This window comes from Neodiprion virginianus, chromosome 3, assembly GCF_021901495.1.
Source record: "Neodiprion virginianus isolate iyNeoVirg1 chromosome 3, iyNeoVirg1.1, whole genome shotgun sequence".
In the NCBI taxonomy this organism is placed as follows: domain Eukaryota; kingdom Metazoa; phylum Arthropoda; class Insecta; order Hymenoptera; family Diprionidae; genus Neodiprion; species Neodiprion virginianus.
Window position 1 is genome coordinate 3,511,076 of NC_060879.1, and position 18,805 is coordinate 3,529,880.

Sequence of the window (18,805 nt, forward strand, 5' to 3'; positions counted from 1 at the left end):
GTCGAAATACTCCGTCGCAGGTCCAAGGTAAGACGTGTTTACCGACACAACGTATTTCCGAAGTTACAAGAAGCAGCAACAGGTGGCGCCGAAGCGAAAAAGCCGTGGAGTCACGCGTCTGCTTATCTGACGAGTCTGCGGTTGTCACATCCGGCAGACGCCCTGTCACCGTGCACTTTGTGTCAGTCGAGTCGAGAGTTCGGTGTTGATTTAAAGCCCGAGGTTATTTTTTTTCTCCTCTCTCTCTAACTCTGTCACATTTCCCACTACAATTTAGCGTAAACAAGTTTTTCGGCCGAAGGTGTCAGTGTCGCCAGTCCGAAGCTGAAACTCGTTTTGTAAGTAAATTAATTCCACGTATATACTCGAGCTACTTTATTGAATTACGATCTGTAATTGTAGCGGCTTGCGGCTGGTCAGTCACTGCATCTCTCTTTGCGTATGTGTATATTCGTGTGTGCGTGTAGTGTGATGCATCCATTTGTGCAATTTAACCATCGGCGTAAGCGTGTTTTCAGCCTCGCATCATCGCTACGTTACGAAAACCGTTAGGTGGTTGGTTTATAAAAGTTGTGTTCGCGAGCCGGCGTGAAAGAAAGAGGGGCTAAAACGGAAACGCCGTTGCTTTGCTCTCCGCCTGTGGGCCGCAAATCTCATTAGACAGAAATGCAGTCCGGGTGTCTCGCACCCCCCACTAATAATGCCCGTCTCATTCTCTCGAATGACTCACCCTGGCACCTGGCATGTGTCAAGGTAGTTCAGATGACGTTTAGACGAATCATCGCGCGTAGTTTTTCACATCTCTGTCGCCTTCACGTCCCAGCGCGAATTTCATGCTTGTTTACGGTTTTTTATTTATATATATATATATATATATATATATATATATATATATATATATATATGTATATAATATATATATATATATATAATATATATATATATATAATATATATATATATATATGTATCATTGCTTTACTTTTGGCTCATGCCTGCAAAGTACGCACAATGAGCTGTGCTTCCTGTAAAGCGATAATCAATTTTTCACGGAAATCTGCTTTTCACTGATTATAGAAACAGAAAAACAAACCCGTTTTGTTTACGGCTATCGCTTGGTCATGATTGTTTCGTTTTTTTACGTTTCCTTCCTGCCTCCTCCTGATCGCATAAAATAGAACGAGGCTGAAGTTGGTAACGTTAAACGAGGTTGAATTTAGTTACGTTATCGTAACGAAACATTGAGGAAAATATCCTTGTTTTCACCATTTTAAATGGCTTTTAGGGGAATAAGATTTCGGAATATGAGTGTGTTTTGATTTATTACGGTTTAATGAATTTCAGACAATTCCAAAATCGCGAAATAACCGTTTTTCTCAGCATGAATTGTTACGGTAACGTAGCTAACTTCAATATTATAACGTTAACGTAACAAAACATTGGGGCGGGTGAATTACCATTTTGCCACTTTATGCTGACTTTGAAGTAACTGAGTTTTCGAAGTACGAATATACTTTGCGTTATTATGATTTGCCGCATTTTGGACATTCCTAAAATTGCGAAATAACGATTTTACCAATAACGTTACTAACTTCAGCTTCATGAAATAAATGCAACAGCTGCTCGGGGAGAAAGAAGTTTGAACAGTTATCTATTTCGTCGAGTAAACTGAATTCGTGTTTATTCGATAAATATATAAATATACATTATGCAAATTGAGTATGTAGAATCCGTTTAATAGCTCCTCTTCTCTATATAATTTAGGATTCACAGTTATCGCTGTTCACCTGTACATAAAGTTATATTAAATTATGTTCGCATGATTTTCTCACTGATTTTTATCACTCTTTTACTTATTCTACAATATTTATGATTCACAATCCCGCGCCGATTGCGATTAATATACCCAATCGAAAAATCGCCTCTTATTCCCCATTAATCGTTCGTTATTTCTCTTCGATTGGTATATAACTTCTGTAATACGTACCGGTTTTACGGCTATATTTCTGACTCGGTAATGCGCGCATAATTAATGCGAAGTAATTTTGCCACTAAACTTGATATCGGCCAATCGGGAGCCCCGAAGAAGAGGGAGAAAAGTAACGGCAAAATGTGCTTTCGAGTTGAAAGATCTATGAACTCGAACATAACAACGTTATACTGTTACCGAAAATTGTTAGTTCCGTTTAGAATTCGACCGGGATGCGATCGTCGAGCTAAGATTACGCAAACAGTACCGATAATTCATCAGATAAGAGCGGAATAAATTCTTTCACCAGTTCTGTCATCGAGATATTAGGAATCGCAACGTTTAATTAACATAAGTTAGTTAGTCATTGTCGCGTCAAAATGCGCTCTCATTTTTACTTGACATTTTGACGCTAACGATTATCGCGCGCTTTGATGCAACTAGTCGGAAAATTGATTAAGTTTATTATCAGTAGGTGATTAACTTGGTTCGACGTCGTCACGCCTTTATTTTATCGCGTATAAGGTTCGTCTTGTATACGCGACCGTCACACCCGCCTATTATAGATTCTTCTTTCCTTCGCGATATTATGCCACACCTACAGACCAAAGAGTCAGGCGCTAAGATGTTTCCCGAGGATTATAAAGACTTGTTAACACTTTGGAAGAATCGTAAGTAATTCTTTACCTCATCTTCAGGCTATCGCCTTTGTGAAAATATCCATGTAATTTAATATACAGAGATTATCGAATTTCAATTCATGCAATTTGTTCGATAGTGTATGAAATGATGTGTCATTTGTGAACGATGTTCGAAACGATGAAAATTGTCCTGTGTCACGTGTTTTTGTCACTTTGCATTAATACACAAACAACTTATAACAGGAAGTAAGTATCGGTATTCAATTTATCGGTTTAATAGAACTGAAATTCTAGAACCGATATATAACATAACACGATTATCTCATTTATCTGGATTTATTTTTAGCAGTATACTTACAAGAAACATTCATCTCGGCGGGGGCTGATTCAATTTATTTAGAAATCTGTATTTTTAAAGCTTACCGAATGTTTGGAAACGTTTACCGCTACTTCGGATATATATTTTTTTTTTTTCACGTACTAATCCAAGGCGAAAGTTGAAATTTTATACCCTATCAAAATATACTCAAAGCTTCCAACGTTTTTTTTTTGTTCCATTTTGTAGCATGCGTTGTACGAACTAACATCATAAAGTACGTAAAGCTAGTTCGATCAAGATTGTAAAAAATCTTGTTTCGCTGTTCATTAGCGTTAAATTTTGATCACTCATTTCAATCGATGCTTCAATTTTTTAACCATCAAGTCCTTTCTCCTTACGGTTACATGATAACGGTATTCTGATTTGAAGTTCACTCATTAATCACGTCGAATTTCGCGGATAATAGGCAATAAAATCAACAACAAAGTAACTGTCGATAGCGATGAACTCTAGTTACCAACGGACGACGGTTAACACCGGTGTCCAAAATTTAGCGTCGAGTCTGCCGTCTAGTTGCGTAAAATATTCGAAGCTTACGCCGCCTGGTTTATCCCTCCTCCCCCCCCCCCCCATCCACTCGCGCCCACCTTCAGGTTGTTCGTTTATTCATGATTCTCCATTCGGCGATTCGCCCGTCGGCTTTTAAAGTGTGGTAGTCGTAAGATTCACGTCGATGAATTGACAAGTGTAAATTTGGAAATGTTCTAAATTCCGACACCCCAAGGTGCTATTAAACGTAGACGAATAACGATAACTCTGATAATAATATACCGAGAAAACTAATCGATGCCTCGTTTCTAAACCGGGAATTATACTTTCACTCGTTTTCTTAAACTTCACACTAAACGACGGGGAGCGGCAAAGTACTCAAAGATGTCGATGCGTTCTACAACGACGGGCCTGTGAAAATTGTGTTTAGATAATAGATAGATGCTCACGAATAACCGACTCCTACGACAAAGACGAGGGTGCTGTGCTTTTACATGTATTAACAATTTTCTACCTCAAACAACATCTCGCTACGATCCTTTTAATTTGTAGTAATCACTAACCGTTGATCAAAATCTCCCTCCCGTTGATATATGTATACATGTGTGAAATATATACTTGAGATTTGATTTGATTTGATTCAAACGGTGGAATAACTCCTGATATACTGTTTCGTGATTTTTAACATCGTCGTTATTAATCGAATATAATTTTTTTTTAATAATAATAAAAATATTCGGTACTACGTTTTATTTAATTAACTGTTCCTGTATTTTGCCAAAGAATATTACAGTATTGATTAAGACGCGATTACAAAGTTTAAGTAAATAAATAGTGAAAAGATAACATTGAGAGTCTAAACGACTGTTCGTATTGTTTTATTTATTTATTTTTTTTTCTTCCTTTCAACGAGCAAATTTACAATTTAATAGCCTAATTTTTGCAAATCTTGTTAACACTGCGTTCGATAATTATTTGAATCGATCGAAATGTCACTAGAAATAAACTGAATTTAAACTGCGATATGAATTTAAACAATTGACAATTGACAGAAGTTTTATTGGCTGACGTTGTTATATTCAATTGAATATTAATACCTACGAAGTTAAACCTGCTGTTTAAATCTATGTAAATAAATTTGTTAAACAGTTATACTGTTGCAATATAAATACAGATATATATATATACATATAAATTATACGTATATATGCATATACATAATTAGTACAAAAAGCCGCCTGTTGATTTGATGCAAGGAATATAAATAATTGTGTAATCTGTTAAAATGTTTAAATGCTGCGTGTGTAATAAGAAAGCAAACAAAGAGGAGACAAACAATGAGATATCAAAAAAGCAGAAAAAATCAAAACAGAGTAAAATTAACGAAGCTACGGAGATAGAAAATCATTGTGCAACAAAAAAGAACGACGATAACAGCAAGGAAAAGTTATCGAAGAATGATTCGGGGAAAGAAAGTCCTCGCGATAAGCCGGAAGAAAAAAGTAAGGAAAATAATCTGAACGCCGGATGCGAAAATGATGATAATTGGTGTGAAACAAAAAATAATGCCTCTGATCCAATTGACGATGAAAATAAAGCTTCGAAGGATGTTAGGCAGGAGATGCCAAATTTAGAAATATTATTGCATTCACCGCATTCTCAATCGCCTAATAAAACTGCAACAATTCCACATAAAAACTTTTTGTACGGGGCTGCGGCTTATATAGAAAGAACGATCGACGACGGACCTGAAGAGGAGGGAGACGACTCTGTTTTTGAGGCCGGACCACCTTCGATAGAAAATAATTTGAATAAGAAATCATTGCCAGGTATTTGACGAGGAGAATGAAAAGATATTAAAAACAGTAAACATGAAAAGAAAAAATTGGTGTACATAGATTTATCATTTTTAAAGCTCAATTTCTTTCTTATTGAAACTTTCATTATTTATTTCAATCGATTGTTACGACAAGAAATTCAAATATAGAAATAGAAAAGAGGAAAGCTATTTTTTTTTCACACCGCTTTTTCTTACTTATTCACTGTAAATTTGAAGCAAATTCAACCTCACACGCATTTCAACCTGGAGTTATATTGCAACTTGATTCAACCGGCTAACGAAGCTTGTATTCCTCTGGGAAAGAATACAAATAGAGTTAAGATAACGAAGTATCGTAATTTCCTTTGAGAGTGAAAAAGAATCGCTGACGAGCGTCGAACGCTGGTAGTTGAATTGAGCTGTAATCTAATCGCCTTCACCGAGGTATAAATTGAGTGTAAATAAACACATTTAACATGAAAAAGGAGTATCACCACTGACGAGATGGCTGTCCCAAGAAGAGACCGACGACACGTCGGAGGGATGCGCCGGAATGCAAGAACCGCCTGCAACGCCGGTAGCTAAAGACGAATTAGCGCTTCGCAGGCACAGGTTTTTCTCCGACTTGCTCGAAGCTGCGCAAAACACTTCCGAACATAGAGTGCGGTTTGATCCACTAGGACCAACAGTCCACGCCGGTTAGGGGAATCGAATTAAATCATAATTCATTAAACGGATGCATGCGTTGCGCGTAATTGACGTTTTCATTGTATCGCATAAGAGCTAATTACAATTTTCTCGGATATTTTAATCATTATCCAGATGTTTTTTCGTGACATATTCAAGAATAGCGTAAATATAAAGTTATCTTATTCCATAATTTTGGGACTACTTTGTTTATTTCATAGTAGAAGTGTGAATTATATTTGTGGAATATGCTTGCCCCTTGATAATAATAATCATAATAATAATAATAGTAAGAGAGAAACAAACTTGACAAAATAGATGCCTATGGAATATATTAGATCGAATAAACTTTATAAATGCGTAAATGAAATTAAATTTAGGATACTTGATTGAAGTTTTAATGAAAAAACAATTATTATTTATCTATGAATTTAGCGTAAAGCTATAAGTGTGCCAACTTACGCCTACACCAATTCCCATTGCATGCGTGAATTCATTCTTTTTGCTGCTTATCTAAGAATAGAATTGGTATATTCTGGCATCTTGTATCATCCGTAAAGATATCTTAGTTGCCCCGCTCACTAGTAGTCGATTGTGGAAAGTGAATAGAGGTGTGTCCAGGATTATAATATTTTTGTTACATAACCAGTAGAATCAGATTTTCAATGTAATCCATAATAATTAATTTGCAAAAATTATATAGTCATTTAAATATCGTTTTTCGTCTAATTTTACCTTTTTTTTTCTTTCTACAATTCAGCTTTGCAAATATTTTAAATACTTCGAACGTCTGACTCATAGTTAATAATTATTTTACTCACTTTTTGCAGACTAATTTCAATATTACTATTATTATCATTGTCATTATTATGATTTTTTTCTTTTCATTTAACACTTGTTTGAATTGAAAATACGTTATTGTCAGATAACTGGATCGAGCTTATCTTTGCAGCAAATATTTGTTGAAATTTAATCCCAACCATTGCTAGATTATATAATTCGAGAAGTCGATATAAATTCCTTTGCACCGATCGATTGCAATGTTATTTTATATTCGATATTCATCTTGAATGAGGAATGCAATTTAAAGATTCTTTCATTGATATGATATAGTAACGAGAATGAAGTTAGCAACGTTACTGTAACGATTGATGTTTAGCATAAATCGTTACGTTGTCGCACTTTTACGATTGTCTGAAATTCGTTAAACTGGGATGAAAGACAAAATGTATTCACACATATGTATGTATTTTGCAAAAATGAACTCCTTGAAGGTCGTTCTGAAATTGTTCAATAATTATATATTGCCTGATGTTTGGTTACATTAACGTTACTGACTTCAACCTCGTGTACAATAATTATCTCCTTAACTTTCATGTTCTATGCATTTCCAACTTATTCTTCTCTTCGATGTTTAATGTATGCAAAAAGTTTGCTACTCGAGACTCGTTATTTGTTTATTAAACTGATGATTTTTCTGTATTTTTCACAGGCTGTGAACCCGACAGCAGAGAGGAACAGCTCGAGGATCTTGTAACACGTTTGGAGAACGTAACAAGGCGTCTTGAAAGAGTTCCTGGAGCGGGAACAGAGACTCAGGAAACTGCCGTTCAAACAAAAACACCGTCTCCTGACAATCAATCTCCGGTAGCTAATCAAACGACCTCAATATCGCCGCAAGCCAAGATGTCTGTCGCAGGCTACGAAGATATCATCGCCGGGCCCGTTTCCCAGTATTTACAACTGAGTCAAAAGATCGGCGGTGATGTTTTGACACACAGCAAACTGGTCGAGAAAGCTTTCCAGTTAGTAAAGTTTTCTCTTGGTTTCTTTTTCTCAAATTCAGGATATCTTGTTACATTAAATTTTTATCCTATTCTTCCTTTTCATTGTATTTATTTTCTCTCTCCAGGGTTCAGCTGCAGTTCATCCAAACGGCAGCTTCACATCCTGCTCCAGCAAACCAGTCGCAACAAGTCGCTCTTCTCGCTCCAACTTCCGCTCAAATTCAGGAGATACAAGAGTTCAGAGAAAAGAACAGAGGCTCTTCATTTTTCAATCATCTCTCCGCTATCAGCGAAAGTATTCCGGCGCTCGGATGGGTCGCCGTTTCACCGACGCCAGCGCCCTATGTCAAGGAAATGAACGATGCGGGACAATTCTACACTAACCGTGTCTTAAAAGACTGGAAAGAAAAGTAAATTTGTTTGTTTGAGTTTTTTCTTTTTTTCTATCAGTTTATTTGTTTATTTTTATTTCTAAAAATCAACCGGTACAAATGCTCTTTTACAACGAAAATATATACAAAGTATAAAAGATATGATAGGTGATGCATTTACATGTGAGAACTTTAATGAACGTTTAAACTTCGTTAGGTTTGAACACGCTCTTGTACGCAGTGTTATTCCAAAGCCTCCTTAAAAAGTTAATTGTTGCATAATAGGTAACATTTGTAGAAAATCTATTAGTTAAAGTTCTCGGCTCTCTTAAATTGCAGAATAGTGGTCAACGTTGAATCAAGTTGAAAAGTTCTTGGCTATTTCTACCTTTATATAGTACCTGTTTTACAAAAAGTACGTCATTACAGTTGAGAACAGATTTTAAGGTTGGCAGTTTCAAGGAAAAAGAAATTTCAGAGTAACCATGTTCATAATCATAATAAAGTATAGGTCTACCTTGCTTTTGTGATGTGTATCTTAAAAATTTGTGCTGAATTTATGCATCAATATTTTCTTAATAGGGACAAGAATCACGTCGAGTGGTGCAAAGCTTGGGTTCAGACTCTGACCGAGCTTCAGCAATACGTTCGCCAGCACCATACGACCGGTTTGGTTTGGGCCAAAACCGGCACGCCAGCAGTTCCCGCAGCTCCTGGCGCTCCACCACCACCGCCGCCTTCGATGCCGGTCGGAGACGTTGCTGCGGATCTCGGAGAAGATAGAAGCGCACTTTTCGCCCAAATAAATCAAGGGGAAGGTATCACCAGAAGTAAGTGTAAGAATAAAATTGTCGCATTGTCAATCGAGAATAATATATTACTTCCTCTTTTTATTTTTTTTCGCACTTTACTGTGTAGAACTTGTAATTAGAATTTTACTAACATAGATTCACGTTATATTTAGGTTTGAAGAAGGTCACTTCTGATATGCAGACGCATAAAAACCCTGGACTCAGAACTGGACCGGCTCCTTTCAAGGCACCTGCTAGCGGACAAACTAATTCCGTCTCTGGCAAACCTGCAAAGCCTATCGACAAACCACCAGTGTTCGTACGCGATGGCAAGAAATGGCTCGTTGTACGTCATCGATTTACAATACTTGACTAGATTTACTGTATTTTTCTGAATATGATTTTCATCATAGAATTCTTGAGAAACCCATAAAAACATGTTAAATTAACAGAAAATGTGGCGCTCATCTCGGAATACAACTGAAATTGGATTCTCAATATGTTACAGGAGTATCAAAAAGGCAATAAGAATTTGCTGATCGAAAATCCAGAGATGAATAACGTCGTCTACGTTTATCGTTGCGAGGACAGCACGCTGATAGTGAAGGGAAAAGTGAATTCTATCGTATTGGATTCGTGCCGCAAGACATCGGTTGTGTTCGATTCTCTTGTGTCCAGCATCGAGTTCGTTAACTGCCAAAGCGTACAGATGCAGGTATGTTGGTTATACATTTTATTTCTATAATTATTAATATCGCGACTTCCAGAGACAGTTTTTGTTCACTGGGTTTATGTTAACGAGTTCCGAGAAGAAGTAATTGGTGTCTTTAAAGACGCTTAAATTATCGTCAAGTCCCTTGTAATATTTTCTCATTCAGCACTACAATCGGCTTTTAAAGAATCGATTTATTGTATTGACATTTTGTCGAAAGAAGTGGAATCTTGTTATTTATCTAGAAAACGATGTCTCATATTTCAAATAGACAGACATACACATTGAATCATGCCGATTCGTTTTAACATAGTATATTATTAAGCAGTACTCGCTCTAACGAACAAACACTTGTTGTACAGAATTGATAAAAAGAATAAAAATAGACGTTTATAAAAAAAGTTTACAACGTTAACTGAGAATTTTTATGATGTTGGATGTGTAAGGACTCGCTTTTACGAGTCACTTACACATTTATTCCGGCTGCTCTTGAAAGCCGAGACCAAGTTTATTGAAGAGTTTGTGCGTTTTTTTACATTCGTAGATAGTCGTATCTGAGTTCAACATCTCTGAGATAATTATTTGCTCCTTCTTAACGAGTTTTTTCGATGTGTCGAACACCTCGTTATTTGGATTATAAAACCAGCGTTTTTTCTCCGGCGATGCATCGGGAAAATCTGATACAGACGTGCTGGTATTCCTTACTGACGGTTTTGCCAAAACTTCCATTTCTTTTTGCTGGACTTTATTAGAATTTGAAATTTGCAAAGTACTCGTTGACAGCCTTTTGTTCGCCGTTTTCACCGCACTTTCAGGCTTCGGTAAAATTCTTTCCAAATTATTTTCCTCATTTTTATTCGTCGTTAAAAGTATCTCACTCTCGACAATCAATTCGTTCGATAAATCTCTGGATGGCTTGTCTTCCAAAGTCGGATTTACCCTAGAATTTGCTTCTTCATTAGACGGATTGGAAATTATGTTTGTTAGAGATAAATTTTGACTCTTTGAGTCTAACGTTTCTGCAATCAACACCGCCCCCTGTTCATTCACGTATTTAATCAATTCCTTTGCATCTGCGACTTGCATTTTGTTGCGATCCATGTCTGATATTATATTTATGTATATGACTGTACATTCTTTAGCTGAATTCCTTGGAGCGGCTAATAGATTGCATTTTTCTGACTTGGCAGACAATTCTGTCGATACGGATTCCACGGTTTTGCACTCATCCTCGGCATTTACGCATTCTTCTCTAACTTCGTTTTGCTTAGGCTGCAGCGTATACGATTGTTTTCCAGTCAACAATTTTTTACTCCTAGGAATCATTCGCTTTGTTTGTCTCTCATTTTCATTCGTTACGTTAGTCAATACCGTTGCATGACTACTTTCAGAGCGCTGGCTCAGCGGCGTGCTCGATCTACGAATAGGGCTTTGCGAACGGGCTTTGCTTTCCATTGATTTAGCTCTTTTTGGCGAGTCAATTCGTGATTTCAAAACCGGTATACATGATTTAGACGCTGTTTTACCCTTGCGCAATGTACTGTTCAGCTTTGAAGATATTTTTTCCAGGCTTAGATTCAGGTTGCATTTTGAAATATTTTTCTTGAAACCATTGCTGCTCTCTACGCCAAGTGGACTGTCTTCAAGCAGTGGAGATTGAGCTTGATGATTCTGAATAGCGTGATCATTTGATGGTAAACTTGACGTACCTTTCGGTAGCAGTTGCGTTTTTGTTAAAGATTCATGTTTTGACTCAGTGGTACTGGCACCTGTTTGTACGATTGGATCGTTTTTCGATAAATCGATTTGTATTTTTGAAGAGTTATCTTTAGCGTCGACGTAAACAGATGACGTATCGCTACTATCTTTACCAACTTTATTATTGGTCCCAAAGTTCGTATTTTGGGATGTTAAAATTATGCTCGATACAGCGAAATCGTGGTTGCTCACGTCGAAATAAGACTCCGATGTGTCTGTGCTGAAATTAGTTATACTCAATTTTGATAACTGACTCTTTCTCCAAGCTAAATCGTTTTTCTTATTGCTCTGCAATTGCACTTCACATTCTGTACCTTCGTCATTATTTTTTCTATTTTCCACATCTAAGCTGTCGCTATTAGAAATTTTTTCAACACTCGGAACTTCGATTATTTCAAGTTTTGTTATACTAAGATCAGATTGCTTTTCTGTATTTTCAATTACGTCAGACTTGTTTCCTGAGACTAGATACTGACTATCCGCTTCAAGTCTTTTCATTTCTTTCAGATCGATAAGAGAATCATAGTTTTCTTCAACACGGTCGACACCTATCGAAGTTGATTCATTTCTTTCCGAATTACATTCACCGATATCTAGGGGCTTTGTCAAAGCGTCGAGTGCCTTTAATTTGCAGAATATATTTTGTTTATTCTGTAGCTTTTCCTGATCCAAATTTAACACGCTGTCTGATTTAAAACAACTCGCACTTTGCGCACTACTTGTCTTCTTTGATTCAGGTTTCTTCTTTAATTTCGAAGTTGTCGGATTTTCGATATTCTCCGATATCTCTACTGCAATGTCGTCGCTACGTTCGCACACATTTATTTCTGAAAGTGAAACTAGACTGGGAATTTTTTTTCCATGAGAATTGAAACTGCATTGTGAATTTTCACGAGCTATTGCAAAATTTATATCTTTGCAATCCGTTGAGCTTTGCATTAGCAATTTCTGATCCGCTATTGCGTCGATACTTTCTGATTCTATATTCGCCAGTGTGTTTACAAATTGTATTATACTATCGTTACTGGACGATTGGCTTCCTGAATTCCACAATATCGCTTGTTCAGAATCTACCGAACTGAGACTTCTGAAAAATTTTATTTTTGCTATTTCTTTGCTGCTCTCTACATTCTCCATCATAAAATCTATCTGATTTTCAGTTTTCTCACACGAATTTTTCCACGGTTCATTGTTATTTGCAGTATTGTTTGCTATATTTCTTATAGTTGATTCTAGATTTGACTTACTAATTTCGTTGATTTCTTTCTCAGGAAAGGGAGAATTCGTATCTGTAATTGTATTTTCAATCTTACAAATATCTATTCTTTCTTCGGTCTCAGTATTATCAGTTTTTTTACAGCATCTACTTTCTTTTTCAGCTTCATTTTTCTTCATTTCTAACTCTAAATCTTTGGCTGGTTTATTGATTTGAGCAATTTTTTCCATGTCTAATTTCAGCTGACTTGCAGGCGTTTCTCTGGCGTACGATATTTCCATTTCTCTGATTCCATCTCCGTCCGCAACGCATTGATTTAATTTCTGACTACTTACATGTTCGTTGTCTGTTACATAATTCGCGCTAAAGTATTCAGACGAAGTTGTGGTAATTGGATTTTTTGAATCCCCATACCACTCGGAACTAGGGACATTTTTACTACTTTCCAAATTCCCAGAATTATTATTTTCTCCGAGAAACTTTCCGGTCTTTTCCAAAATGTTTGTTTCGCTTATTGCTCGCGAAAGTATATATGTTCGGCTTGTTTTTTCTGTTGAACTGCCAGCAGATTGTTCCTCTGAAATAATATCTAGTATCTTAGATCGGAAATGATTGTCAGTTTTTGATTTTGTCGTATCGTCGGAGTCACACTCGCTACTTTCATTTCTTCCACAGTTTTCCTCACTGGCTATTTCTTCGCTTTCCATACGAATTTGCATCAGCAATGCTTTTTTGAATTCCAATGCTTCTCTGAGCAGCGTTGTCGTTGATTTTTCATCCGTATCGCTGTCTTTGGAAACTTCCGTCTGACTCGAAGTCTGTGAAATATAAGTCGGATCTTCGTCAGTCTCCATCGCTGTTTGATGAAATTGTTCTTCGTTTTGCTGCGACAATTCGGCCTTGTTTATAGCTTTCGGAAAATCAAATCTATTCAATTTCAAGTTTATATTATCTTCCATGCTCGTACTGTCGCTCACCGTATGAACTGTATTTGTAACAGCAGTATTTTCACTTTCATCGAAACCTCTCTGTAGAGTCGCGATCAAATTAAATGGCACATGTCTATTTTCAATATCTTGTGTATAATTAGCATTTACTCTAAACGACGAGCTTGAATCACTTTCAGTCTTTAAATTTTCAACTTTTGATGCTATCTTCCTCAGAATTAGACGCGAACTATTGCTTTTTTCATTCGATTTACTCTGACGATTTTGAGCAACCAAATCAACGTCATTTTTAGTTCTGTTATTCTGGTTGTTTGATCGATCAGTTTTAGATCCTTGATGCTCACAGTTGGGTGAGCCTAAATTTCTCCGTTTCATTTTCTCTCTAGAAGGCAATAAAGTTTCCCTTGGAAATGGCTTTGAATTAAACTCCGCTTCGCTGGTTTCGTTGTCGGGGGTAGAAACCACGTTTTGAAAAATTCTGTTATCCAAAATATCTGCATTTTTTTCTCCATGTTTCCAATCTCGATTGCACGAATTGGTCGCGCTGCTTGTTTCAGCCAGCGTGATTGTCTTCGATCTCTTTTTACCATTCATACTTCCTTCGATACTGCTCAAAGATTTAGAATTTTCCGTGCTACGTCTGACGTCGTGGAAACTTTCAAGCTTATCTTTGACTTTGTTCAACGATTCGTTCGTTCTTGTTTCAATCCTATTACCATTGCTCATCCTGCAATTGTTTGTAGTTATGTTTTCTCTCAATGGAACACCTTGGAATTTCTCTGACAAAAATGTGATGCTTAAACCCGGCGGTAAATGCTTTGATACGGTTTTAGAACCCTCCGAAGTTTGTCGGTCTTTGTTGGCAGTAGGAAGAGTCGCTTTTTCTTGTCGAAAGTTTAATGTAGTAAACTTGCTTTCTCCTGCCTCTTTATTTTCCTGGCTCTTTTTCTCACAAACTTCTTCCCACTTTTTTGGCTCCATTAGAAAATTTCGACAACTATTCAACTCCGACTAAAATGCGGGGAAGAGAATTATGAAAAACTAAGCGAGAAGAGGAAGCATTTTATCATCGTAATAGTTACTGTATATCTACCTCGACTCTCGTGTATATGTCTTTTATCGAATGCTGATCACTGACTTCTGACGAAGTGTCGATCAATCCGAGACTTTTATTGCTCTCGTTTATCTCATCCATGTATCTCCTGCACTCGTTCGCGGTTCTCACAAGCCTCTCGTAGTCCCTGCAGCTGTATTCTGTGCCCAGTAATTTTAATTTTCTAGAACAGTTATCCGGGTCGTAATGATTTCGTCGGTTCAAAAATTGCGACAACTCGTCGTTTTTCAATTCCACGTGATCATCGGTCGACGAGTGTTTATACGCCGATTTATCATCCTCGGAACTTTGAATACACTTTGAAATGTATCTGGAAAAACGTTATACATTCTTAAATTATTTTTAATCTTTCAATGAAAAAAAACTTTTTTTAATCAAGTCTTAATATTAATCACCCGTGCAAATGATGCTTTGTCCACATATCCCGTCTACTCGTGTTTGAGAGTGTTAATTTTACATTTCTTAACTGGTTCAAACTAGGTGTAGGAATTTCGTGAGGCATCGGCCAAGTTCCGTACTGCATTTTGTACGTCAAAATATTGATCTTCAGTTCCAAATCTTGCATTTTAAAGCCAACTTTTATCAAATCGTCTTTGGTTAGCGCGTCTCCACCACTTTTGTCTAACCATCTCGTCTTGTGGTATACGGTGTGAAACAGCATCGAACACAACAGCATCACGGCTAATATCTTGAGTAATTTTTACGCCTGTTAAATTAATCGATCGAAGGAAAGAAATTGTTCAAATATTGCTTACGCGCCACAAATGTATCTCCCTTGTAAGACTGTCGACAACATCGGTAACTATCTCTCTCCATACGTAACTGGCGACTGCTATCGGACACTCCTTCCAATCGTATTCGCAAATCATTCGAACTGGTTCTAAATTACCTCCTGCGTTAAGCGATTGAATTGTATCAGTACTTCATCGATCATAACGGCTGTTAAACTTATGGGCTTCAACTTTTTAACGCACAACCTGTCTTGTCAAATCGATCTACACGTTCATTTTAAAACTTACCAAAGTTCCACCTCATTTCTAACGATTATTTGTTTAACAATAAAATTTCATATGTGAAAACGTCGATTACATAAACTCTAGATGAACCATCTAATACCGGTGTATATGTATAATAGAAAAAAAAATTACTATTCTCTTTGACGTCTTCTTACGCCGGAGACATGTTGCTTTATTCACAGACAAATGAAGCTCGGGAGAAAAAATAATCTCACACATTGCATAGCGACGTAATATAAACACGCGATGACAGGTACAGAGAAGTATCTAAATGGATGAGGAAAATATTATTAACGGTGGCGCAAAAAATAATAATGAAAATACGGGTGCCATTTCTAATCCTATTGTAAAAAAAAAGCAATCCGATCACCCTTTTTTTCTTTTCATTGATTTCGTTACAGGTTCTGGGAAAAGTACCTACCATTTCTATCGACAAGACTGATGGCTGCCAGATGTACCTGAATTCGGAATCGCTTCAAGTCGAGCTTATTTCTAGCAAATCTAGCGAAATGAACGTTATGGTACCGAAAGGAAATGGGGATTACGTGAGTATTGAATTTTGAAATCATAACTTCTTTCTCGCGTATGAACATTTTTAATATCCTTTTTTATTCTTGCATTTTTTTTTTCTCTTATAATCTTACAGACGGAGTATCCGGTACCCGAGCAATTCAAAACAACCATAAGTGGGACGGGCCTAACGACAACCGCCGTCGACTCCCTGGGTTAATTATATTTATATATACACAATTTTTATTTTTATTTTATTTTTCTAATGAAATGAAATTTCACATAAGTTTACCGTATTACTAAAGAGGAGGATTAAAAACGGAAAAAAAAAAAAAAAAAAGAACCTTAACAAATGAAATATGAACGTCACTCTTATGCGAACATAACGCATTAGGCGAATAATTATCGGTATTAAAAGAGAGAGAGAAAAATAATCATCAAACTATTATTTATTATTAATGATTTAATCGAACGAATTCATTCGTTCGTATTTACTCTGTATTTCATCGTGCAAAGAGGAACTTCGACTGTATTCAAAAATCTGAATACTGGATAAATTTACACAACAAAAGAAATTTTTATTATTATTTTACATACTTTTACATAAAAATTGAATACATTTTGTTCTTTTCTTCGTCTAAATACCGCAGTCAAATTATATCGTACCTAACTACGAATATATTATTCTTTCTAACAAATCGTCGTACTTGATTCATTCAAGATTCAAGCTTTCATATCTTCGATCTTGAAAACTCTGCGGTTTCTTGTTCGTACGCTAAATTTATTCCATTCAATGGAAAAAATTGAAAATAAAAATAAAAATAAAAAGAAATACAAAAACAAAGAGGAAAAAAGAAAAGAAACAATATCATAGTCTTTAAAGAATTCTTTATTAACTACGAGGTTAATATAATGCGGAAGTGTGTGAAATGCATTCGTTTTTTTTTTTTTTTTTTTTTTTTTGTCCAAATATGTGAACAATAGAAAATAACCAGAAGAAAAAAAAAAAAAAAATTCATAATCAGCTTATTTAAAATGATGAATGACTTTTGGTATTCGAATAATAATAAAATTATTATTAATAATAATAATAATAATAATAATAACAATCACGAAAAGTTGGTAAAATCGTAAGAAATCAGTGTGCAACATATTTCTTATACGAATACCTACATATAGAAGTATACATTAAACATTGTTTGTTTCTATGCTAATTACCTATTTAATAAATATCCGAAAACCAATATAGCGCGTATACTCATAACGTTGAAAGCATTTCGTGATTTTTCGCCAACGATATTTGATATATCCTAACTACTACCTAATATTGATACTTTTACTAATCATCGATAGCTCCGATGAATTTTCGCTCTTGCAATTGAAACTGGAGTATTTTCGTAGGCTCTGTAAAGTATGAAGAAAAAACATTTAAAAGCAATGAAAAGGGAATTGAGTTTGGACAAGAGTTTTGCTTTAATCCTTACCCCGTAGAAAAAAAAAAAAAAAAAATAAAAAAAGAAAACTTTTATAAAATTTACACCGTTTTTTACTGTACGACGACAAACTTTTGCCCAAACTGCGTACCGCTTCACTTTATCCTTGACTTTATACTTATCGTTAGACACAGATTAACGGATACAACTAAAAATAGTCAACAACTTTTGTTTCGACGAACAAGTGGCTTCCATAATACATAATTCGAACGGGATACTATGAAAATAAGTAGAAAAAAAAAAAACAAATGTGTGTGAAAACGTAAGTAATTTGAAGAAACGAGAAAAAAAAAAGAAAGAAAACGGTATGATGATAAATAAATACTCTAAGAAACATCGATATTGCCTGATTCGTAATGCATTTATGAGAATAACATGTAGTGTCAGAAATAGCGTCAAGATTTTTTCAATTATTCTTGTAATATCAACTGTACAGACGAACAATGTCCCTATATCAAAAATGAAAATTTAAACAGGTGAATATTTTCAAAACTCATCTTACAGAAATTACAAATAAAAAGAAAGTGTCATTTTTCGGAAGTTCGAATCTTCCACACATCGAAATAAATCGCTATATCTTTTTTTTTTATTTTCTGATTCTAGATTTCCCGTATTTAGAACTCGTAAAATGTTGGTGGGAAAATTTTTTTTTTTGTATCTATACCTCATTTTTTGAAATATTCACATATAGTTTGTTAAAAATGGGACCGGGAAAAACGAAGATGAAATAGATCATTTTTTTCGTTTACCAAAATTTTGCAGATACTTAGCTTCAAATCGTAATTCCGTATCAACAATAATAATAATATTGGTAGTAAGTAAGAGTAGTAAATAATTTTGAATTTGATAGTATTGTGATTTAAACTTTTCAATACATATTTATTAAATATACATATATATTATACATAATCGTAGACCGTTAGTCCTGAACTTGTAAGTTTAAAATTCAAGTAACGGATGAAAAAAAAAAGGTAAAGAAGAAATCAGCAACTAGATTTACTAAAATGAGTTAATTCATTGGTCAAACCTGTTTGAAAGTATTACATACCGTAATTAAATCAACTCATTAAATCTGAAACGTCGACACGTACAATTTGATATCGGGAT

General features: G+C 35.6%; 1 protein-coding gene and 1 long non-coding RNA gene across 5 annotated transcripts; one reads left to right on the forward strand and one right to left on the reverse strand.

Annotated features, from left to right (window-relative positions):
- Positions 1 to 1,722: 1,722 nt before the first annotated feature.
- On the reverse strand, positions 1,723 to 6,839 carry LOC124300868 (uncharacterized). The gene is made up of 3 exons (XR_006907353.1): positions 6,719 to 6,839; positions 6,446 to 6,564; positions 1,723 to 1,786 (listed from the first exon to the last, which is right to left on the reverse strand). It is a non-coding gene; the product is annotated as an uncharacterized LOC124300868 (long non-coding RNA).
- Positions 2,213 to 16,558, forward strand: LOC124300862 (adenylyl cyclase-associated protein 1). Of its 4 annotated transcripts, none has more exons than XM_046755301.1 (9): positions 4,665 to 5,306; positions 5,782 to 5,994; positions 7,476 to 7,788; positions 7,896 to 8,180; positions 8,724 to 8,971; positions 9,106 to 9,278; positions 9,441 to 9,647; positions 16,097 to 16,240; positions 16,342 to 16,558. In XM_046755301.1, exons 1-9 carry the CDS (start codon positions 4,763 to 4,765, stop codon positions 16,423 to 16,425), a joined length of 2,211 nt encoding a protein of 736 aa, XP_046611257.1. In that variant the 5' UTR covers positions 4,665 to 4,762; the 3' UTR covers positions 16,426 to 16,558. The 4 variants fall into 4 exon arrangements, with proteins under 4 accessions (XP_046611258.1, XP_046611257.1, XP_046611256.1 ...); XM_046755300.1 differs by having other exon boundaries at positions 4,723 to 5,306; positions 8,724 to 8,977; XM_046755302.1 differs by lacking the exons at positions 4,665 to 5,306; positions 5,782 to 5,994 and adding an exon at positions 2,213 to 2,639 and having other exon boundaries at positions 8,724 to 8,977.
- The last annotated feature ends 2,247 nt before the right edge of the window (positions 16,559 to 18,805 follow it).

Bases quoted from the DNA above. Each gene is read 5' to 3' on its own strand.
- LOC124300862 (XM_046755300.1), top strand. From the start codon at position 4,763: ATGTTTAAATGCTGCGTGTGTAATAAGAAAGCAAACAAAGAGGAGACA. The intron at 5,995-7,475 runs GTTAGGGGAATC...TATTTTTCACAG, and splicing joins AGGACCAACAGTCCACGCCG to GCTGTGAACCCGACAGCAGA. The intron at 9,279-9,440 runs GTACGTCATCGA...AATATGTTACAG, and splicing joins ATGGCAAGAAATGGCTCGTT to GAGTATCAAAAAGGCAATAA.